This window comes from Ammospiza nelsoni, chromosome 4, assembly GCF_027579445.1.
Source record: "Ammospiza nelsoni isolate bAmmNel1 chromosome 4, bAmmNel1.pri, whole genome shotgun sequence".
Lineage (NCBI taxonomy): Eukaryota > Metazoa > Chordata > Aves > Passeriformes > Passerellidae > Ammospiza > Ammospiza nelsoni.
The window spans coordinates 2,270,370-2,291,907 of NC_080636.1; the positions used below are offsets into that span (position 1 = coordinate 2,270,370).

At 41.6% G+C, this 21,538-nt stretch overlaps 1 protein-coding gene across 1 annotated transcript in view; it reads right to left on the reverse strand.

Annotated features, from left to right (window-relative positions):
- Positions 1-1,533: 1,533 nt before the first annotated feature.
- EIF2AK3 (eukaryotic translation initiation factor 2 alpha kinase 3) overlaps positions 1,534-21,538 on the reverse strand; it is a 43,802-nt gene continuing 23,797 nt past the window's right edge. Inside the window, exons 4-17 of the mRNA XM_059471073.1 lie at positions 20,588-20,718; positions 18,382-18,616; positions 17,970-18,132; positions 16,958-17,095; positions 16,287-16,409; positions 15,541-15,761; positions 15,062-15,174; positions 13,882-14,004; positions 12,531-12,680; positions 10,737-11,505; positions 6,687-6,854; positions 6,049-6,150; positions 3,779-3,841; positions 1,534-2,739 (exon numbers count right to left, since the gene is read on the reverse strand). Of these exons, the coding sequence (XP_059327056.1) occupies positions 2,563-2,739; positions 3,779-3,841; positions 6,049-6,150; positions 6,687-6,854; positions 10,737-11,505; positions 12,531-12,680; positions 13,882-14,004; positions 15,062-15,174; positions 15,541-15,761; positions 16,287-16,409; positions 16,958-17,095; positions 17,970-18,132; positions 18,382-18,616; positions 20,588-20,718 (2,676 nt within the window). The 3' untranslated portion in view covers positions 1,534-2,562. The remainder of the gene's footprint in view (positions 2,740-3,778; positions 3,842-6,048; positions 6,151-6,686; positions 6,855-10,736; positions 11,506-12,530; positions 12,681-13,881; positions 14,005-15,061; positions 15,175-15,540; positions 15,762-16,286; positions 16,410-16,957; positions 17,096-17,969; positions 18,133-18,381; positions 18,617-20,587; positions 20,719-21,538) is intronic.

Consider the following 21,538-nt stretch of genomic DNA (forward strand, 5'->3'; position numbering starts at 1 on the left):
GCTATCAGGGGAATGTCCTCAGAGGTAGCAAAATGCAGTAGGACCTGCCTGGAGCAGCTGAGTTACTGAAGATGCCAGCACAAGGGTCAGGAACTCTGTCTCAAGAGCCTGGTGGAAAAAACATCCCTGACCTGGGGTTCAACAGTGGTTCTCCTATGAAATGACTCTCCATGGAGAGGGTGAGGTGTTCCAGACTCCAGCAACAACATGGAAATGGTAACTACCTACACGTTCTTCTGGGGGAAGCATCCTGTGGGTACAAAGGTGACAGGGCAGAAATCCTGCTGCTGCCACCCAGGTCATTTTGATATGATAGGACAAGGAATGGGGTTTCATTCCCAAGAGCTATGGGGGAGGAAAGGAGCTGAGGGACAGCAATATCCTGTGGAACAATGGGACAGCACAGCAGAACCCCAGGCCAAAGCCCATTCTGCAGGGCTGTGAGCTCACAGCTATTCCAGTTTGGGGTTTTCTTCCACAAATAGCTGGCTGGAAAGTACACATCATTCAGAGGAAAACCTCCCAGGTTAGAGAAGAGCCTTTCTCTGTCAAACCCTGGAGCAATAATGGGCCAAAACCAGGGACAACCCACTGCAGTGCTGAGAGAAGCAAAGACTGACCAGGCAGTTCAGAGCTGAGCAAGGCCAGATGCTTCTGTGGCTGGGCAGGGACCCCACAGGGGAGGACTCATCCACCCCTTTGAGGGCAAATGTAACAATCCAGAATATGCAGACACACCTGGTGTGAACACATATGCCAGTTCTGGTACTGAAATGCTGCAGGGCCCTTGGAATAGGCAGCTACCCACATCCAGATACACAGCAAGTTAAAAATACCTTAATCCTCATTTCCTGCGCTCCACCTGTAATCACTGAGCTGGCAGGGAAGGCAGAGGCTCCACACGTGGCCATTTCACTGTGCTGCTGATGCAAACAGGGACACCTTTAACTCTCCTGCTGTAACCCAGCTAAACACAAATTCTGTTCCTGATCAGACACTCACTGCAGCATTCTGGTTTCACCTGGACGAGCCAGTATCTGGCAGAGTTATCCAAGAGGATGTGGAAGACAATCATTGTAATCCACTTCTGCCTTATCACAAAGCTGCAGGGTGTCAGCTGGTTTGATTGCTGTCACAGTGTCACACCACAGCACAGTAATCCCCAGGAGGATTTGAGTCCATTATCTTTTTAGGAAACTGAGCTCAGACACTTTAACAGATTTAAGTCTGTAAAAGAGAGAAATGAAATTGTTCAAGACCAGCTGTAACAGCATAAGAATTATCCCTTCTCCCCTCTCTGGTGAGCAATTGCATCCATAATTCACCCAGTCTGGAGCTCAATTCCCTTTTTTCTCCAGATCCTGTCTCCCTTCCAAGCAGCACATTGGGTTTTGCGTCATCACACATGCTGTGGCCAGTGTGAGACAGGGAAGCAAAGAAGTTTCAGGAATGCAGAGCCCATCCTGTTCCCACTGCACAGGGCTGCCACCTGCAGCACACAAGGATGCAGGCTTCCAACAGAAGCAACTACTATTTTGTCTTATAAATAAAAAAAGTTTATTAAATCATTTAGACTTGAAAGAAGTCACAGTAATTCAATGCACTCAACAATTACAACAAGTGCATCCTGTACACCACCAACCCAAATGGATTGATTCTGTATTTTATAAATAAAAATTAACATATTTACAGTGAGAAATAAAAGCATGGCATTAGGCAGTTAAATTAGCAGATTACACAAATGCCTACCAGTTGATTTTTTTAAAAAGTACAAATCTACAAGATTACATACGACATGTATGACTTCATTAGGTTTAAATTTTCAGAATCACAACATTTTTGTACATAATTTTGACTATGGCTCTTCCAACCACTGCCTATAAAACCCCCATTTAATGGCAAAAAGCTCCTTTTCCTTCTCTACAGCTTCATCCGTGTAAGATGCATTCCCTAAGATCTACTGTAGTGCAGAAGTATGAAATGATTTCCTCTAATGACAGGCTATGGACAGTGACAATATGTACAACTGTGGTATTTTTTTTGCTTTAAAAATAGTGCAGATTCCCAGTTTACCCACCAGGGACAAAAATGGAGTCAAAGTTAATTTCAAAATCATCTTCATTTCACCAAAGAGCAAGTGACCCGGATAGACACTCACTAGGCTTAGAGACTGTAATTTGCTCTATAAAAATACAGTATTTTAATTCTATTTACATGTTACAGATCTCTCACTCACCCAGCAAGCTGACATTTACAAGCTTCAAAAAAACCCAAGAAACCCCCCAAAAAAAGGATAATGGAGCACAACATTGGCAAGCACAGCAGCTGGACCTGTTCGCTTAGGAGAGAAAAGGTAAGGAAAATGGAATGTGAAAGGTTTGGTTACTGGGCTTCCTTGGCTGTCAAAGTAAACAGAAATCTGTCCAACATGTCTTATACATTAAACATGGCAAAAAAAGCTGAAGTAAACTATTCCCAAGATAAACATTCTGCATCATAGGATCCTTCTGCTGAACAATCCCTGTGAAACCTGCCGAGTGGAAGAAGTGATCCTGAGGATAGTTATTTGCTTGGTTGTCTGGAATGTTTATTTCCTGATAGGCTCATTGTCCGTGACCTCTGCCTGAGCACGGGCTTGGGGGGCAGCTCCAAGTCTTCAAAGACAGGATTTTCTATGATTGCTGCAGCCTCTGGGCGTTCAGTGGGACTTGGAGAGAGCATGTCCTTCACCATGGTGTACTGAAAGAAAAGACAACACAAATGACATGAACCAATCCATAAACTCCTCTTCATTTTATGTCCTGGCCGTGTGAAGTAGTGGAAAATAACCCCAGCTGCTTTTTGAGTTATTTGGGTGTTATTTGGCTCAGTAGGTAGATGTGCACTAAATATTTTAAAATGTATCACTGTGCATCTCTTAAAAGTGTCTTTACTGTCATCGGAGTCAAGGTTTAATAGGGTTATAAAAAACTTCACATTATTTGCAATCAAAGTTAAATATATGATACATAATTTACATGTAATTTTTAGATTCATGTTTAGCCATCACATATTTAGCGACACTGAATTTCTCTCGTGGCAAATTAGAATTTTTCCTTTAAATGTACAAGTAGTCTGAATATTTGTTTCAAATTTAATCAGAATTAGTGTCCTGCTCCAGCTGAGCACAGCACAGCCCCTTCTCCCAGGCAGCTTTCAGCTGTAAAGCAGGAAAGGCTGGTCTCATTTGGCCACTGGTCTGAAGCTACCCTGAACATCTGAAAGCACCTCAGCTTTTTACTGGGGAGATTTTGGACATCACCTCCTCTTCACCTGCCACCACATCACTTTACAGACCTGACTAATGAGAACACAGCACAATTTATCATGGGGATTTCCCTCCTGGGAGGTCCAGTTCTGGAGGGGATCCCATCCAGCCATGGTGCTACCTAGAGCCTCTCCTTTACCTGTCTGAAGCTTTGCATTTTCTCTCTGGGAATATGGATTTGTTGCAGGAAACCATGACAGGATGTATGTGAAATGAATGGCTGTAAGTGACAAAGGGAAGCCAGGTAAAAATGTATTCCTGGAGGAACACTGTGACAGGAGTGTCATCGTGCCCATTATTGCAATGTTATAGCTTTGAAATGCAGAGAAGTACTGGGATAGGGAAATGCACCTTAATAACATGAAAGCTACCTGGTTTCTCCATTTTCACCTACAAAGCAACTAGAAAGCAAAGGAAAAAAGCTACAATTATTAATGAAAAGGCTGTAATTAACACATCAGCTGTACCTACCTCTTGTGCATATTTCTGAGTGAACAATGGTGGAAAATTCAAATTTCGAACATCACTTAAAGTCTGCAAAAATATGAAGAACGACATGTAGCTTTTCCAAAATATCATTCCTTAGTAATACCAACCTACCCTTCAAAAACATGCAAATTATGCAAAGAAATGAGCCTGCTGGAAAGAAAACCCTTTGTTTTAAAGTGTTGCTTTAGTGGTTGAAAGTCACAACCTAGTTGAACAGGTGAGCTGCTGCTTCCCCAGGTATTGAGCCTGCATTGGGAGGAGTTGTGTTACAAGAATTGTGATTTCTGCAGTTTTAAATCAGTCAGATACATGAACCTGAACTTTCTCACTTTAGCTGCACAAAATCAGCAAATCTGTGTACCACCCATAACTCCAGGATGGCCTTCACCAGTATCAAGACACATGAAATTATTTTCTCTGCATTACCAATATAAGCACCTGTCTTTGTTGAACTTTTAAGGAGGAATGAGAAGATTTATCAGCAGTTTTGTTGGGTATTTCTGTGCTCCTTTCATACAAAGGCCACTGGCTCCATCTAGTGACAGTGTTTTTCCCATGTTCAGCATTTAGCACTTCAATTTTCTTGGAAGGATCTCCTTTTACAAAAATTTGAGCACAAAATACAAGAATTCTAAAGTTAAATCATAATTCATTTCACTATTACTCCACTGGAAATATAAAGTGACCAGTTAATAGTGATGGGCAACAGCCAAACTCCTGGTCAAGAGAACTGAGTTTGATGACATTAAAATTCTTCAGAAACTTTTCTCCTTTTCTGTCAGTTCAGTCTGCATTTAGTGATCTGTTCTCCAGCATGTCACTTGGAAATAAATTGCACTGCTACTGACTAACTGCTCACAGCTTGAGACAGAGGCAGCTCTCACGCTCCACCTCTGGGGATTTTTCCAGCCAGTTGTCACAAATTCCTAGAATTTGCTGGGTTACTTGGTCAGGCAGAGCATGTTTTGCTTCAGCAAGCAGTGCTAATGCTTGGCTGAGGCCAAAGAAAACCTCAGGGTAACAACTCAGAAATAGCCAGTGAAGCAGCCAAACTCCAGAACCCAGCAATGAAAGGGCAGGAATTTCCTTTTTAGCAAAAAGAGTGAAATGACAGTGAAAATCCTGGAAAGGCAGGGCACTCTTTTAACACTCTCTTCAAGTAAAAAATGTGAATTAGATGGAATTTAGGCTTCATTCTGATTATCTGCTTTGCTTCTATTCTTAGGAGAGAAACTGGAAGGGCAAAGCCTGTAATCACTGCTGCAAGAGATCTGAGAATACAGGATGGCTCTTCCCCAGGTATTTTGTTTCAGTAAAACTGATTTAGAGAAATTGAAACTGATTTCAGTGCCAGAGGTTCAAATTAATACCAATTCCTCCTCTAGACTGTACTGTTTGTGCCATTAAAAGCCAGAGCATCTTAATCAAGAGAATGCAAGAGATGAAGCACTTGGTCAGGCTGCTGTTCAAGCTGTTTCTTACTCTCTGCTAAACCCACTCCATCTTCAGCTGAGAATGTAACACCCCCAAGCACATTCACATGATAAATACAAGTTTTAATGACTCTTCCTTTCCTGCACAGGTCACTGGTGGTCACAGAGGAGAGACCTTTCTGGCTGTATCCCCTGTTCTCCATGAACTTGCTCCTGAGCAAGATGGATCTCACACTTTAACAGCAAGCAAGAGCTGTAATGCACCATCAAACATCCCAAATTCACATCAAACATCCCACACTCACATCTGCTGCAATGAATGGCAGCAGCTATGGGAAGATTGTGCTTGAAGCTGAGTGAGACTCACAGCTCAGACTCACCAGAGGAAAAGGAACAGCCACTTTTCACCAAGTGCTCTGGGGGAAAAAGCACTGCAGATGCAAATGAAGGAAGAAATAATCAAAATGCACAGCATGGCTCCAATTCTTGAGTGAAAACCAAGCTGGTAGGCTTAAAGTCACAAGCTATATTTATTGCTTGAGTTCTTGGATATTGTAGTTCAATAGTTTCTCTTGGCTTCACAACAGAGGAGCTTTGTAAAGAAATTAAAGCCTCAATTCAACCACACACATTAGGAAGACTGCAGTTTATTTTCAGTGATTCGGGGGGTCTGCACAAGGCTGATAAAGAAGCTGTGCTCCTGGCTGCAAGGCTTTTCTCCAAAGAAAACAGGACAGGAACCTCTTGCCAGCCTTTCACCAAGCAAATAGCAGTTTTAAACAAATGCTCAAACTGAAGATAACCCAACACCACACATACCTTGACCCTCTCCATCTGTGTGCTGAAGGGGTAGAGCAGCTCAAAGAGAATCAGTCCCAGAGAGAAGATATCCACCTTGTGAGAATAGGTGTTGCCACAGATCTGAGAAGGCAAAGTCAGGGTCAGGGCAGTCAAGGTACTGCATGCAATTATCTACAAAGTAAACATCACCCCTGCAAGTTCACCTGGGCAGGTCACCAGCCCTGGGCAGAGCTGGAAGCTGCAGCACAGGCACGTTGGTGAACTTCAGCCATGAGCACCAGGTAGCAAGGGTCTGATCCTCAGCTCCTCTGTGCTGCAGAGCAAAATGTTTCACCTTACTTAATCTCATGCACAAGAGTGTGTCCTTCCTCAATTAAGTGGAATCTTTTACAGTTACCTTCCTATACTGCATTAAAAGCAAGACAAATGAATGCATTCAGTCTGAATAATTAGCCACTGGTTTTGCTATAACAAATACATACATTTAAATATTCATTTTAGAACTCAATTTAGCTCAAAACTCTATTTTTATGAGAAAGAATTTAAGTGACTTGATTGCAATGGTTTACTAGGAATGCCTGATCTTAGAGCTCTCAAAAATTCAGGGCTCTTCTGGGCACTGCCAAGCACAGCTTGAGAGAAGAGAGAGCACAAACCTGTTCTGGGCTCATGTAGAGTTTGGTCCCTACTTGTCCTGTGTGTCTGGCATAAGCTGGCATTGGGGTCAGAACTGATTCCTCCTCCTCATCTTGGTCCATAGCAGTCACCAGTCCAAAATCCCCAACCTTTACTATGTCATCCATTGTGAAAAATATATTGGAAGGCTGAGAAAACAAAGAGGTGAAAAGAAAAAGTAAGTAACAAACAGATGTCTGTGTTTCAGTGGTTATAGCACTTGGTTCTAACTCAAAGCTGTCAAAGCTAAAAACAATCATTAAAAAGCTGAAGAACAGCAGTTAAGAATTGTAACTATTCAGATAAAAGGAATTTCTCCTGCATTAACCACTGTCTCTTCCTGAGGCTCAGACTGCTCATTTCTTGTCACTCAGCAGAGGTTCACCAGCAGCACACAGCTCTGCTGAGGAACACACACAGAGCCAACACTGCTGGGAACAGCACAGGTAAGTGATCCAGGCCACACTGACACTTGCACACCACACGCTGCAGCTCCTTCTCCTGTGCTTTTGTATTTTAATCCCTAAATGCTAGAGTAGTTTGCTGTATTACTAACCAGCCCACAGCACATCATCCCAGTGTTAAATTACAGATACAGTGGGAACAAGGTCTGCTTTTCAGTGTAATGTGCAGTTTAACATAGAACAGCTGTTTGCATAACAGAACTAAAAAGTTTATTTTTGATAGAAGCTTAAGAACTTTGCAATTCATAGAGGCAGCAATAGTGATGATCTGGCTTAACTCTCCTTTAGCTTGTTTGCCCACACCTCCATCCCTGGCTTAGCCTACTGATAAAAGAGGCTGGAACAGAGCTGTCCCTTGGCCAATGGTGCACATCCAAGACAGTTTTTCAAGAAATTTGCTTCCTGCCTGATAGAACAGCACCCACCAAAAGAATGATTATTCCCTTGAAATAAAACCACTCCAGGTGGGTTACAAATACAGAGTTTGGGGATGAGAACAGACTGATCCTGCAAGGGGAAGGAAGCAGCAGGATGATGTACAGGGCCAAGCTGTACAGCAGGTGGTGCTGGGCAAGCTCCTCTCAGCTCCTGGGCCCTCAAGGCTGGGAGAACATGGTCTGTGCTCTGCTGACATCAGCCCTGCAGCAGGAGCAGGCACACAGATAGAGGGCAATATTTTCCCACAAGATAAAGGACCATATTTCAAAGTCCACCTGACTTCCTCAGTTAAAGACAAACACACTGAGTGCTCAAGAAACAAGGCAGAGAAAAGGATTCTTTTCTGAGGGAAGCCCTAGAGAAACAGTTCCACAGTGCCCACACCCTGCCTGTGCCTTCTGAGGCAGGTCTTATCCCCCACTGTATTTCCCTGTAACGAGTGTCCAGCCCTTTGGAGTCACAGTGCATTCAGGGCACAAAAGCCACTGCCCTGTAAATCCACAGTGCCTCCAGGCTCTGGCTGAAGCATTTACAGAGCACCCACCCTCAGTGCACACCTACATGATCAGAAGTCTTGATACGAGAATTTTAATGCTCAAGGAACAAACATCTCCATTAGGAGTTTCTATCCCATTGCCTTGATCTCCATTCTCCTCCTACAAACAAGGCAAGACTTGTCTTCTTCCTGGGGAAAAACTCCTCATAACAAAGTTTATTTTAATACTTCTCTGGCTGGACTCTGACTGTCTCTGAACAGGCTTGCACATAGTTTCTACAAATAAGGGGAATGGACTCTCTGCTATTGCAAAATGCCAGCAAAAAGAAACCATCAAGATCAGATTTGGGAGGAGAAAAAGTCTAAGGAAGAAGCACACAGTTTTGATTTAAATCATAAGCAGAGTACAATCAACTATAACCACCCTCTAGTTTGGTTATCTTGCCACCTGCACAAAGAAATTTCTCTCCATATTCTTCAGTCAGAATAAGAATTCTCATTTTTTCACATGAATAAACTTCTCATACATCTGGAATACTCTGTTTAATTCAATTAATGCTGCAAAATGTATCCAAGACTGTTCTTGCAGTTCTGTGAAACTGATAATTTCTTTTGAGCTGCCAAGCATGACCGACAGTTTATCCTAGGAATAACAGTAAATTCACTTGACAGGCACACTTTTGTTTCTGCACTTCATTTTCTTCAAAAGAATTTGAACTCTGACCTCTTCACTTGCCCACATAAATTCCTGCCATGTTGACATTGCAGTATCCCTGATTAGCAGGAGCCTAATTAATGCACTTTAATGTGCACTGGTAATTTACATATTTAGATTACTTCTTGGATCTTTTAATTTGCCCTTATAGAAATTTATTTTCACACAGATCTACCAGCTTTTGTTGGTGCCAATGGGAGCAAGAACTGGCCTCTGCTATCACTGAGCTCTGCCTGCAGCCAAGCCAAGCAGCTTTGCAGGTTATTGTGCTGGCACCAACTCAGGACTGCATGACCAACCTCTGGACAAATTACAAAATTAGATGAGATCTCCTCCTAGGAGCTTCTGAAAAGTAGAGAAAATAATTAAATAAATAGTTTGGCTGTTGTTTTGACCAAATTAACACATAACAGACAAATAAGCTTTGGGATCCAAGAATAACACCTATACAAGCATAGAAAGTTTCCTGAAGGAGGAAGGTGTTCATCCAGGGAGATTGTTTCCAAGTTGGTTATACCAAGTAAACAAAATTAAATCTCTTGTTCAAACTGCTGCCAGCACTGAACTTTTAAGATGTTCCAACAAAACACTCCACACCTGATTAAGACTAATACAGTTTTAGGAGATCTACATAAGGTTTACTGAACAGTGAGCCCAGTGAAGACTGCAGAGGGCTACACCTGACAGTATTGTTAAGAAAGGTTATTAATTAACATGTCTAGCAACATATTAGTACAGGGATTTAATTACTTTTATGGTCAGTTTCTCAAGCACTAAAGATTTGTCAGATAAATGGTTCAAGGTAATTGCCTTATGCTGATGGGAAAAGAAAACACTTGGAAGGGCTGTTAGAGTTTTTCTAACTCTGACATATCCTTTAGGGATTATTTAATTTGAACCTCCTTTTCCTGCCACTTCTGACATGGCATTTTTTAGCTTTTGCTTCTGCTGATGCCAAATTACCATCTGAGAAGCCACAATCATTTCAGTAATCACTCCACTGAGATGGGCTACTAATGCCTCCTCAAACAAGCAGAGAGAAACATAACTGTCCACATTTGGCAAAAGGGATCCATTTCTCAGAGCTAGGCCTAATAAAACTAACTTTGGCTGGGCTCTTCAGTTAAATTTATTTATTTGGTAACACATACTGACACTTCCAGTGCTTTAAGTTACAGCAAAATCAGGCACTAGCATGGGAGGACCATGAACAAAATGAAAGAAAAGGCAGAAGTTACTCCTGACTTCAGCTGCACTAAACAAACACCAGAGGTGCAAACCACCTTTCCCAGCCCTCCCTGTGTGGATGCTATGAGACATTAAAATACTGTGAATCCTTCAGAAAGCTTCACTGTCATAGCTGGCACTGGCTCACAATTCTGCTCCAGGACAGTTTACATTTCAATCCCAGAGAAACATTGCTTAATTTTTACTTTCTCCAACCAAGAGTTACACTGCTCCTTTTAGGCTGCATTGCTATAGAAAGAAGGAAAATACCAGAACTAGAATCACAGAATTATTTAGGTTGGAAAAGACTTTTAAGATCAAGTCCAACTGCAAGCTCCACACTGCCAATTATCTGCTTCACTTGAAATAGTAGAACAGGATCCAAAATAGCTTTGTCACACAGCTCAGCACTGAACAACCCTGTACAAAGAACATGAATTCAAAATACCCCAGGACAAATGCCACTGATCTGTGCCAGGTACAAGAAGTCTTGCTGTAACAAAGACTTTAATTGCAGTAACAAGTGATGAATATTTATTTCCTGGAGCACTGCACCTCCAGATTATTGAACAGACATTAATTCAGCTTTTTTAACAGCCATGCTGAGGTCACTGAGAGGAGTCAGCTATTTTGGCAGGCTTTGCCTGCAGCGCCACATTCCTCCCACATACAGCAACCTATGGATACAAACCTTGAGATCCCTGTGCATTAATCCTTTGCTGTGCAGGAAGTCAACAGCTTCAGCAATCTGCAGAAAGATCTGCAGACACTCTGTCCTTTCCCTCTCCTCTATGGTGCATCTCCTGCTCATCCAGTCTTTGAGGTTCTCCTTCCTGCACAGCTGCATCTGGATGTACAGATACACCTTTGGAGAGGTGGGCTTCACTTTTTCTGCAGTGTTTTTAGAAAGGTCCAGGCTTAAACTCGTTGGCCTCGGAGGAGAAACAGAGAGGGGACTTCCTGAAGCAGATTTCTTGTTATCAGATTCCTTTGTACTTTTCCCTTTATCCTCAGAAGGACTCTCATTATGTGAAACATCAACTTTCTCTTCCTTACTGGAGGCATTTCCACAGCCAGAATCCTCAAACACAATAGAGGAGGAGGTCCCTTCCTTCAGATGTACAACAGGAACAGCTGAAGGACAAATTTCCAAGGAGTGTCCCAGCTCATTACTGTTGATAGTGCTGTCTTCTACATCACAGCCTGTAAGGACACTGTCCTGAAGGTTTAACAGGGGATCTTCTGAGTGCTGCAAATCCTTGTTGTCTGTGTCAGAAAACTCCAGAGGAGAAAACTGGCTTCCAGATGAATCTGACTGACCACAGGGTATCCCCACAGACCTCACCCTCTCTGATGAAGCTGCAGTAACTTCAATGTGCTCCTCTGTTGAAAATGGCTCTGTTGTGATCTTAAATGATGGGACATCCATTGGGCTGGGAGAACTGAGTGGCCAATCAGTGCTGGAAGGCAAAGAGAGATCAATACTAGAGAAATTGTAGTAGATTCCAATCATTTCACTAGAAATGCACTTCTGAAAGCCCAGAATTTAACAACTGCTACCCCTGACACCTGCATCACACTGCAACAAGGAGTGACTACCCAATGTGGGAATCACCAATAACCAGCATTTAGCATCTGTGTCTTAGCAAGGATAAGGTTTTCTCATTGAGACAAAAGTGCTGATAAAGGAATATTTAACAAGCTCTTCTGCCTGGATTCCTAATGTGCAATCAGGCTCATCTTCAGTTTGAAAAAATCCAGCCCTTTGGAACAGGCACTGCAAGGACTATTTAAAGTGCCTTGGAAGAATTACAGCTGTGAAATGTTAATTTGATGCCTGAAATATAAAGGTCGCTGTATTCTAAAAATTGTGAGGCATGTTCAGTTGTTATTATGAAACCACCCAGCAGTCTTGTATTAGGCCTCATTCTGTAAATGCCAGCATACACCCACTTTTCCCTCTCTCTTCACGTTCTCTCCTTTATCTACTTTTTCATTTTTAACCTACTTCTATATCAAGCTTCACAAATCCTCAGTCTGATTATCCCTCATGTATTTCTAGTGAAATAAATTTATTTAATTCTTGGAGTACTGTATCAGGTCCATTTAACTCAAGTCAATGAAGAGGAAGAAAACAGTAGAAAGGAACAAAGAAGGCAGATATGCCAAAGTTTGCAAATGAATCACAGCAGCAATGTTCCAACCTTCCAAACACTGCAAGGTTCAGCTACACAAGCTCAACTAAGAACCACATAATGTTTCCTAAGCTGAAAGAAGGACTTTAACACAAGAGAGGACCCATAAATCAAGAACTTTATACCGAAGTGTGATATATTTTTATCTGCTCATTTGAAAAGTTGGCAGGCTAAGTAACAACCATCTCTCTTCTAGATAGTCTCTCCATGCTCCTGCATCCTCTACCAGTTTTCTAGTTCTCCTGACATACAATCTCAAATTCGTTGTTAAAAAGAGCCCCATGAGTTACCTTTCATCTTTCAGCCACTGCTCATCCATCTTTTCCTGCCATCTCTCAGGGGGAGCTTCCAGCCATGCATTGAAATACCGAACAATCCCTGGGTGCTCGAGCTTCGCCAGAGCCTTGACCTCCCTCATCACCTTCTCACGAGCCAGCTCCCTGTGGTTTGGGGGAGGAGAAAAACAGACATGGTCACAAAATGCAACAGCACAGCACAAACCTTTCTGCAAAGGAATTTAATCAAAGCTGCCCCAGTGTACACCAGGCCAGCAGCATTGCTTTTCACATCAAAACTAAAATGTGTCTTAAATTCCCCAGAGTAACTCCTTTAGCTTAGAAGCGTGGAGCAGCAGAATGTGCTCATAATGGCTCAATATTTAGTCTTCCCTTTTCACATAACTACAGGCAGCAAAAACAAGAAGAAATTCATCTTCCTCTTAACTGTTCTCAAGAATAGAAAAAAGATTTTAAAGAGCAACATTCTACAGGGATTTAGAAGACACTGACAGACAAGACAGACAGCAATACCTTAGTATTTGTTTTTTAACTGGCAATAGGTAAGGAGGTTGCATAAGGACTATTTCTGTTCTGTGGACAGGAAAGCAGGCAGCCTCCTGCCTTACTGAAGGAATTTATCTCTCTTCATAAGATCAAATAAAGTCTGATGGTTCTATTTAATAGCTTTGAATATTCTTGGAAAAGACAAATTTTGGCTACCTTAAGTTTCTGAACAAAACCTTTAATCTTAAATAGTTATGCTTATTTAATACATTCAACAAAATAGTAATTCTAGATTTCATAGCTTTACCCCCTCCCTCTGGCTGTTCTAACTTGAGATTTTCAGCAGCAGTGTCTCCCATCTCCCACTAAAAGAAGTGCTGCAAGCTCTGGGTGGGGTAATCCAGCAGCATGGCTTGACCACCTATGACCTGAGAGAAAAGGAAGGGGTGGTGGGACCAGAAAATGAAACAAATGGGCAAATGGAGTCAAAAAAGGAGGTGAGGGAGAGAGAAAAGAAAGAGGAGATGGAGCAGAAAGGTAAGGAGAGGAAGGAGAGAAGCACGTTAACAGCACTACAGTAACTGGTCCTGTTAGCAAAGGCTCCATTCACCAAGGAAATCCCTGTGGAGCAGCATCCCCACAAAGGGATCTGCAGTGGGAGTGTTTGAGCCAAGCAGGTCAGCTCTGCTGGGACTGCACATGCCAAATTCTCTGTGCCAACACAGACACCCCCTGTTAGAAGGGTGTCATGCACCCTAATGAACGGTCTGGGAAAGGAGCTCAGGAGCAGATGGCTCTGTGTAGGATGGGATCCCACCATTCATTCATCATTCCCAACAAATCCATTCCCAACAAGTACCTGTTGGGCAATCGGATCCTCTTGATGGCATAGTTGCAGTCATCTACTTTATTTCTGGCTTCAAAAACCACTCCAAAACCTCCACGACCCAGACACTGGATTGGTTCAAAATCTGTCAGGTATCTGGGAAGAGAGGGGTGTGAGGAAGGGACAGAAGAAGGGAGGATAGAGGAGAAGAATGCATTAGTACAGACAGAAAACCAAAGTCATTTATGACCACAACTAAAGTAGTTTTGTACAGGAAAAACATGTGCAGAATTTCTTCTTTTTCCCAGCTCACCCACTGTGAGCAATTCCCTATCTGTGAAATGGACAGTTGCTAAATGTGTATTTATGCAGAGCCTTTCACAGGCCAGCAGGATCCATTCTGCATGCACTGGACAAACTGGAGAGGTTTTCAGAATACCAGGCTGCATGCCTGCTGGATCCTGAGTATACAGCCCATGTTTCTATTTTCTAAATCATGATTTGCCTTTAACCCTACCCCAAGTAACTGTTTCTGCAACTAGTCCTTCTAGTTCTGATGTTTTTCCCTCTTCACCACAAATCAATTAATGCAAAACCAGCAGAATATCCCATCCAAAACATCACTGTTCTTATATATCACTACTTTTCTTACTCTTCCTCATTTTAAACACTCCAGTTCTTACATTCATTGAGTTACAAATGTACAGGAAATGGTCACATTTGCTATGGAGCATAATGGCATGTCCCTATTAAGCCTTCTGTCTTAACCAACTCCTTTGTAAAACCAATAAAGGTTTTATTTCAAGTTTAGACTGTTTATTCTGCAGAGTACATGAGATGTCATCTGCTTCCATCTGCAGCTGCCTTTCTCTGCCTTACACCATAAACACAGGAACAGATGGAGTAAACACTGATTAAGACCTACAAGGATCAATCTCCCATTCTGCTTATCAGCAAGAAGTATGAGAGCAATACTTCTGATCACATGTAACCTGTTGACTCTCTGGAATTTCTGAGACTAATCATAACTGCAATCTCCCACGAGTAATGGGGTCACAGAGTCCTTTGAGCCAGTTGCTGATTGTCCTGGGAAGTCAGAGGACTGGGAGTTCCTAGGTAAGAACAGGTGAACACCTACTCTTCCTATCTCCAGACAGCATTAGTAGCCACACTGATTAAACACCCTGTTTATGTTGTGTTGAACAGACCTCACCTTGACACATATCCAGAGTTCTTGGCATCACTCCAGCTGTTGTCTTTAATGTCTCCACAAGTGGGCTCATACTTACAATCAGTCTGACACTGTGTTTCAGACTCCTTCCGCAGCTAACAAGGATTTCCAAAACAAGAACAAAACAAACAAACAAACAAAATCAACTCCTTGAGTGCCTGAGCCTGGTTTGTACCCCAGATATGGCATTAAATAAATATCTCCAGATACGTCAGAAGCAGTCTAATCTGCTTGCTGAAGCAGTTAAGCAAATTGTATGTGGCAGCTGGCAGCCTTCACACACAGATCAAACAATAAATTTAGGCTTTTGATTTGGTTATCCCATTAGTTATTAACTTATTAATATTACTCATTGCAGAGCCCAAACTGAAAGCAACAGCTAAAAGAATTCCTTCTGTATTTGGGATTCTGAAAAAAATTACTCTGACTCTGCAAATTACTCTGATTCTGCACAAACTTACTCTGCTGTAAGGGTGGGGGTGGAAGAGTTTGCGCACAATGAAGGTGGTGGCCACGATACAGAACAAAATGGTGCCAACAATCTCCTTCCACCAGTGCAGCAGCAGAACAGGATCCTTCTTGCGAATGTTCTTGTAACTCGTGTCGTCAAAAAACCGAACTGTGATCTGGTTGCTGCGCTTGTTTCTCTCCCTCTTGTAGTAGGGTAAGTAATAACCATTATCTGTGTGTAAAACACACAGAGAGAACACAGAGTTACCTGCAGGTGCCTACAAAACAACCCTGCCTTCTCATTAACAGGTCTCCTCAACAGATGTGACATGGAGTGCTTTTATTTCCATGATTTAAATAGCACATAAGCAAATTCAGTTAATTACGGTTGTGGACAGCAACCAGGTCTCCCTAGCTTTAAATCAGAATATCTTCCATATGGAAAACTTGTGACAACCATCCTGAGTCTCCAGCACTGCCAGTAAATTCTGGAAAAAGTAATTCCCAAGGTTCTTCCACTCCAAACAACTCTCAGCGGCAACAGCAGCACACACAACAGCTCTCCAGTGGCAATTCCTGGTACTCTGTCGTACCTACAATGCAATCTGGAAACTCTACTTTGGGCAATAATTTTCTAGTTCATTAAATATTTTTTAAAATACACATATTTAAGGTCTAACCAATGGTCATTTATTGAAATTCCCAGATAATAAAAACTGGGTGTTTGAAACACTTCAAAGTCTGGAACTTCACCTACCATATGGGTACTGCAGAACTGAGAGTGCTCCGTTGCTGTATTCCTCATGAGAATACTTGTCATTGCTGAGACACTTATCAAACTCATCAGAGCCCACCAACACTGGGGTCCTGGAAGGGGACTCTAAGCACAGAAAAGACAAAATTCTCTGAGCTTCATTTCAAGAACAGACTGCTATTTCTGCAGAGTATACAAAATGTCAGTTGTTTGTAAAATTCTGTTCTCACGTTAATTTAAAGAGAACTCAAATTGCATAATATTACAAAATGCCTCTGGAATCAGGTAATGAGAAGTAAATTTCATAGAAGGAAACATTAAGAAAGGTACTTTAAGGTAACAGTTACTTAGTAATTCTCCCCCTTGACAAGTCAATTCACGCATATTCACATCACTGCAAAAAACTTCTTCCTCTTTTTGCTGAAAAATTTGATTTAAAAGACCCAACATTTAATTACTAACAAAGACCCTGTCAAATCCATAGTAAAAGAAAACTGACATTAAATATTTGATATTTGATTAGAAAAAAATAAACACTTAATAAAGCACAGAGATACTCCTGAAGTAGTTTACAGTTGGAAACATCAGACTAGTTTGAAACATACTGGAAAGCAGAAAGATGCCCTGTCTTTTCTGAGCTAAGGGAATAAATTCAACTCTGAATTGTTACTCACGGATTAAAGGTTTCCATTTGATTTTGGGAAGAGGAATAATTGCATTATCATTCCTGGATTCCAGAGCCTTTGGGTTGGTTGGGAATTTCTCATAAATTCTGACTGATGATTGAAGATACAGCTGGCCCCTGAACATACCTAAGTAATAAAGAGGGAAGTGTATTAGTATTTAGATTTGGTTTTCTTCAGCCATGGAATAAAACTGCCTAGTCAAAACACGTGGTTAACAACATTTCTGAAAATATTCCTTCTTATTCTGAGAACCTGAGATACTGACTGTGATTGCTAAACTGGATGAATTCAAGTAATATTTTCCCTCTGCTCTAGGAAAGCAAGAGTTCAGAACATCTCACTTATACTGCTGGAAAGCTGGTGCTACAGGAAAATGCCAGACATTTTTAAGAGCTATAAATGAGTTTGGGATTTGCAGAAGTAAGAGCTCATTCAAACTGCCTACCCTTGTTAATGCTGCACAAAACAGCCACTACCAGGAAGGCTGTAACTTCTTCCTAGTGTTATTCTTTATCTGTTATTCTAACCATTAACTGCAAAGCTACAAGGTGCAAAGACTTAGAGAAAAAGGCTTAAGGCAAACCAAGTCTTAGGAAACTAAAGCACATTTACCTCCCAGAGACAGACAGCTGAGGAGGAGGCTCTGCAGCCACTCTATTTCAAACTGTCACACACCTCATCCAATGGATCCTGACAGCTGGATGAAAACTAAGCCATGTAAAATCTTATCTGAATTTTCTTCACAGTATGTTACTGCAATCAGTGCACAAATTAATGGGCAGGAAGGCTGTTTTATTAGCTGCCAACCTGTCTTATAAAGTTTCAAGACTTTTAGTCATCTCCAATGTACTGAAACTACAAAGCAACAAACATTTCAGAATCAAGATGGAAAAGAGATATGGGTTTGAAACCTACCAGTACAAAAAGATTTGCTTTACTACAGCCTCAACAGAGAAATGAGTAATGTTTACTACAGAAAATGCTGCACTTGGTGTCTCACCCAAATAGACACTGGATTCTGTGGCCCCTCTGGCAGCTTCCACAAGATCTTCTTCATCCTCTGGTACCTCATTATTTGCTGTGTAACTTGTGTCATCAAACAGACTGATTGGAATTACTTTGCCATCCTTAAGCAGCCATGCAGAAGCAATTGGAGTGCAAAACTGAAGAGGAGAGAGGTAATTGGAAAATGAATTTTGTATTAATGAGCTATTAAATAAGAATAAAAACCAAAGTGCTTAAATTTCTTGTTTAAATTTTTGTAACAGATGCAGCAGCTCAAAGTCAGAACTTCAGTTAAAAAATTACAAGCAGATGTGTGCTCCTTTACAAAGACAGTGCCTGAAACCAAAGATGAAAGGCATCTTCAAAACATCTACTTTTGTGATATTTAATATTCTCTTTCCCCCTACCTGGTATTCCCATTCCAGATGTCCTCCTCGTCTGTTAAAAGCCATCACCTTCCAGTCAGCCACAGAGACCTTTATCACTGTGTCTTTCATCATAGCTTCCTGCTCATCCACCTCTGAAATAATTTTTGTTTCTTCTTTGTTCATAGCTGATTTAAAATCACTCTCAATGTATCCTGCTCTAGTTTCAATATCTGGGACATAGCGCAGCTCAAAGTGACCAACACTGAAATTCCACCTCAAAGAAAAAGAGAAAACCTTTGTAGAAACAGCTTTTATACTCCAAGGAAGTCCCGAGTGCCCTGTGCAGAAGATTTCTAAACTGAATTACCTGAATTTGGCCCATATTTTCACAGTAAACTCACAGAGTGTCAAATGAACCAAACTGTACCAGGAGGGGAGTGCTAATCCAGAACACAAATCAAATATTTGAGAAATATTCTCCAACATGATGGGTGAACTGAGAAAAAAACTGGTAAAGCAGGGGCCAATGGCACTAAAGGTTTAGTGTATGAAGGGGAAAACTAAAATCATTAAGTACTAGAGCTAGGTCTGCCTATTAAGAAAACATTCTGCAGCTGATGAAAGCAGCAAGTACAAAGCTGTTAGGAAGCAGCATTCCAACAAACCATTTTTCTCTTCACTAATTAAGTGGATTTAACTGGAAACATAAGATTTTTCAAACTGGAAAAGGGACTGTGATTTTTTTTGTTTAACCCCACATACAACCGAACACAGATCCCTTGAAACCAGGACTGCTCATGTCCCATAGGTTAACACCAAAAAAAGACAAATGTATAATGAAATGTGTAAGGAGCAGTTTTCTTGCACAGCAAAAAACTCTTCAATTCTTATAAACCTACAAAGATACAGACAGGAAAAGGGTGGCATGTTTGGACAGCATGAAGGGGTAAATATTTCTTGAACAGTATATTTGGTTGCCTAAAGCTTCTTATCAGTCTGGCAACCACCAGGAACCCAAACTGGCTCTTTAAAGAATTTACACCCTTATGGTAAGAGTTTGGCATATTTTATACACTCAGTTGATTTATTAAAGGCAAAACTTTTTTTGCTCTGGATTAAACCCCAGATGTTTCCTACCCATTCCGTGTCACCAGGAAAGCACCTCTGGTTCTCACCACAAAGACAGGAGGATTCTGGGACACAAGACTAAATACTATGGTTTTGACATACCTCTCCTGGCTAATATCTGTCTCCAAGAAACACAGAAACCAAGATTTATCCTCTCAGACATCTGATCTGTTACTGAGTTCTCATTAGGCTCTCTCAGATAGGCTACAAATTCACAACTTGTCACATCCTGCTGCAAACAGAAGAGGGAGCAGGGGAACAGGGAATGACTGATTCTCCACTATGTTGCTGGGCAGTTACTTGTATCTATGTACAGAACCCATCTATTTAAGTCTGTTTTCTGAAGTGGGTTTGGGTTTTTTTTCCAGAAAATACGTGTTTGTAATTTTACAGAAATTTTGATGTATTAAAACTTCAATATGACAGCGTTAGAAAAATCACAGATTGAATCAGTTTCTCAGAAAGAACAGACCACCTACATTATGGAATGAAAACATAAATTTAAGAATGGATTAAAATATCAACTTAAAATGAAAAGGCATCATGTATAACCTCCCTCCCCAGCGACAGTTACCATTAGTAGGTAAAGAATCTTGAAGTGAGTAGATAATAAGAAGACTTTTAAACTCTCTTCTTGTACAAAAGCAGCAGTTAGAACAAACATTACAGTGACATTTGCCCTGTGCAGTGCAGCAGTGACAAACTTTCCTGAGGTGTGTCACCCTGTTCTTCTAAAGTTTTTCTAATCCTTCTGATGTTTACATTTTTGTAATGGAGCTTCTCACACACTTTTCATGTAAATAATGATTGCTTTGCAGCCCTTTCTGGAGGAAGAGAGAATTAATGGACTGTTGGTTTGACCAGTGTGGTTGCAGAGGTGGCAATTTCATTCTCCAATCATGGTTACCTTTGGAATTCTATAAATATCAGAGTTGAAAAACAAACGTGCTCTTTTTGCCTTAAACACCTCAGAGCACGAGCGTTGTTCCTTTTGCGTCGCTCATTTCGTGTCCTACTGCGACAGAGCTGAGCAAGGACGAGGGAGGCAATGTGACCTGACTCCCATCTTTTCTGCCTCCCCACCTCCACAGGAGTGCCCTGAGCAGGTCACACTCACTTCTCGTTGCCGCTGCGCGGCCCCACAGCCCGGACGGTTTTCTGGGTGCGGTGCAGCAGCAGCGTCTCCTCCTGCTCGCTCTCCTCATCGTCCCAGCGGCGGCAGCCCACGGCCGAGCAGATGTACTTCACCTGAGGGACGAGGCAGGCTCACATGTGAGGCTTCAAAACAAACACCATCAACAGCAGCACTCAAATCTAACAACCCTTACAGCCTGCTCTTGGCAGGCAGGCAATTTGGAACTCCGTGACTTTAGATGTTTGGCTGGAGGGATGTCAAAAAGCCTGGTTTAAGAGATAACGGCTTTTCAGAACAAAAACTTTCAAAGGATTCTGGAAAGTTTACAGTCTGTGGTATTTTGACTACCATTTGACTATATTTTGCATGTACTTCTAACAAAAAGAATTCTGAGCTCTATCTTTCTCCACGATTTCTGTGGACATCAAAAGAACATTCCTGAAAGACCCACAGCATAATTCTGCTTTCATGTCATATTTCATATCTCAGCATAACTCTATCAGCTTCAAATGAAGTACTATTGATTTATATAAAATACCACAAAGCCCCCCCCCCTTGTCTTTTCAGTTATCAAAAGGAGAAGAAAACCTCAATAAACTCTCACAGTCACAGTTTCCAACAGTGCCAATCTCAAACAGAACTTGCATTATATGGGCAATGCCAGAGAGATAAAACTGCCCAAACTCTTAGGAAGGAGAGTCAGGCACTGTTTCCTCTAAGAGGCAGCTTTGCTACTGTGAGCACAAGCCAGGAATCAAAACAGAAATGAAACTTTCCTCTTCTGAGCACTGGAGGAGGAGGAAGAGCCTGTTAGTGCACAGAGCCCTCTGCTACCAGTGAGGAAACTAAAAGGAATTCGTGAACTCTGGTTTGGGGTCTGTGCTCTTTATCATTAGTGATGATTCCACACCACACCACAGAAGTGTTCCACAT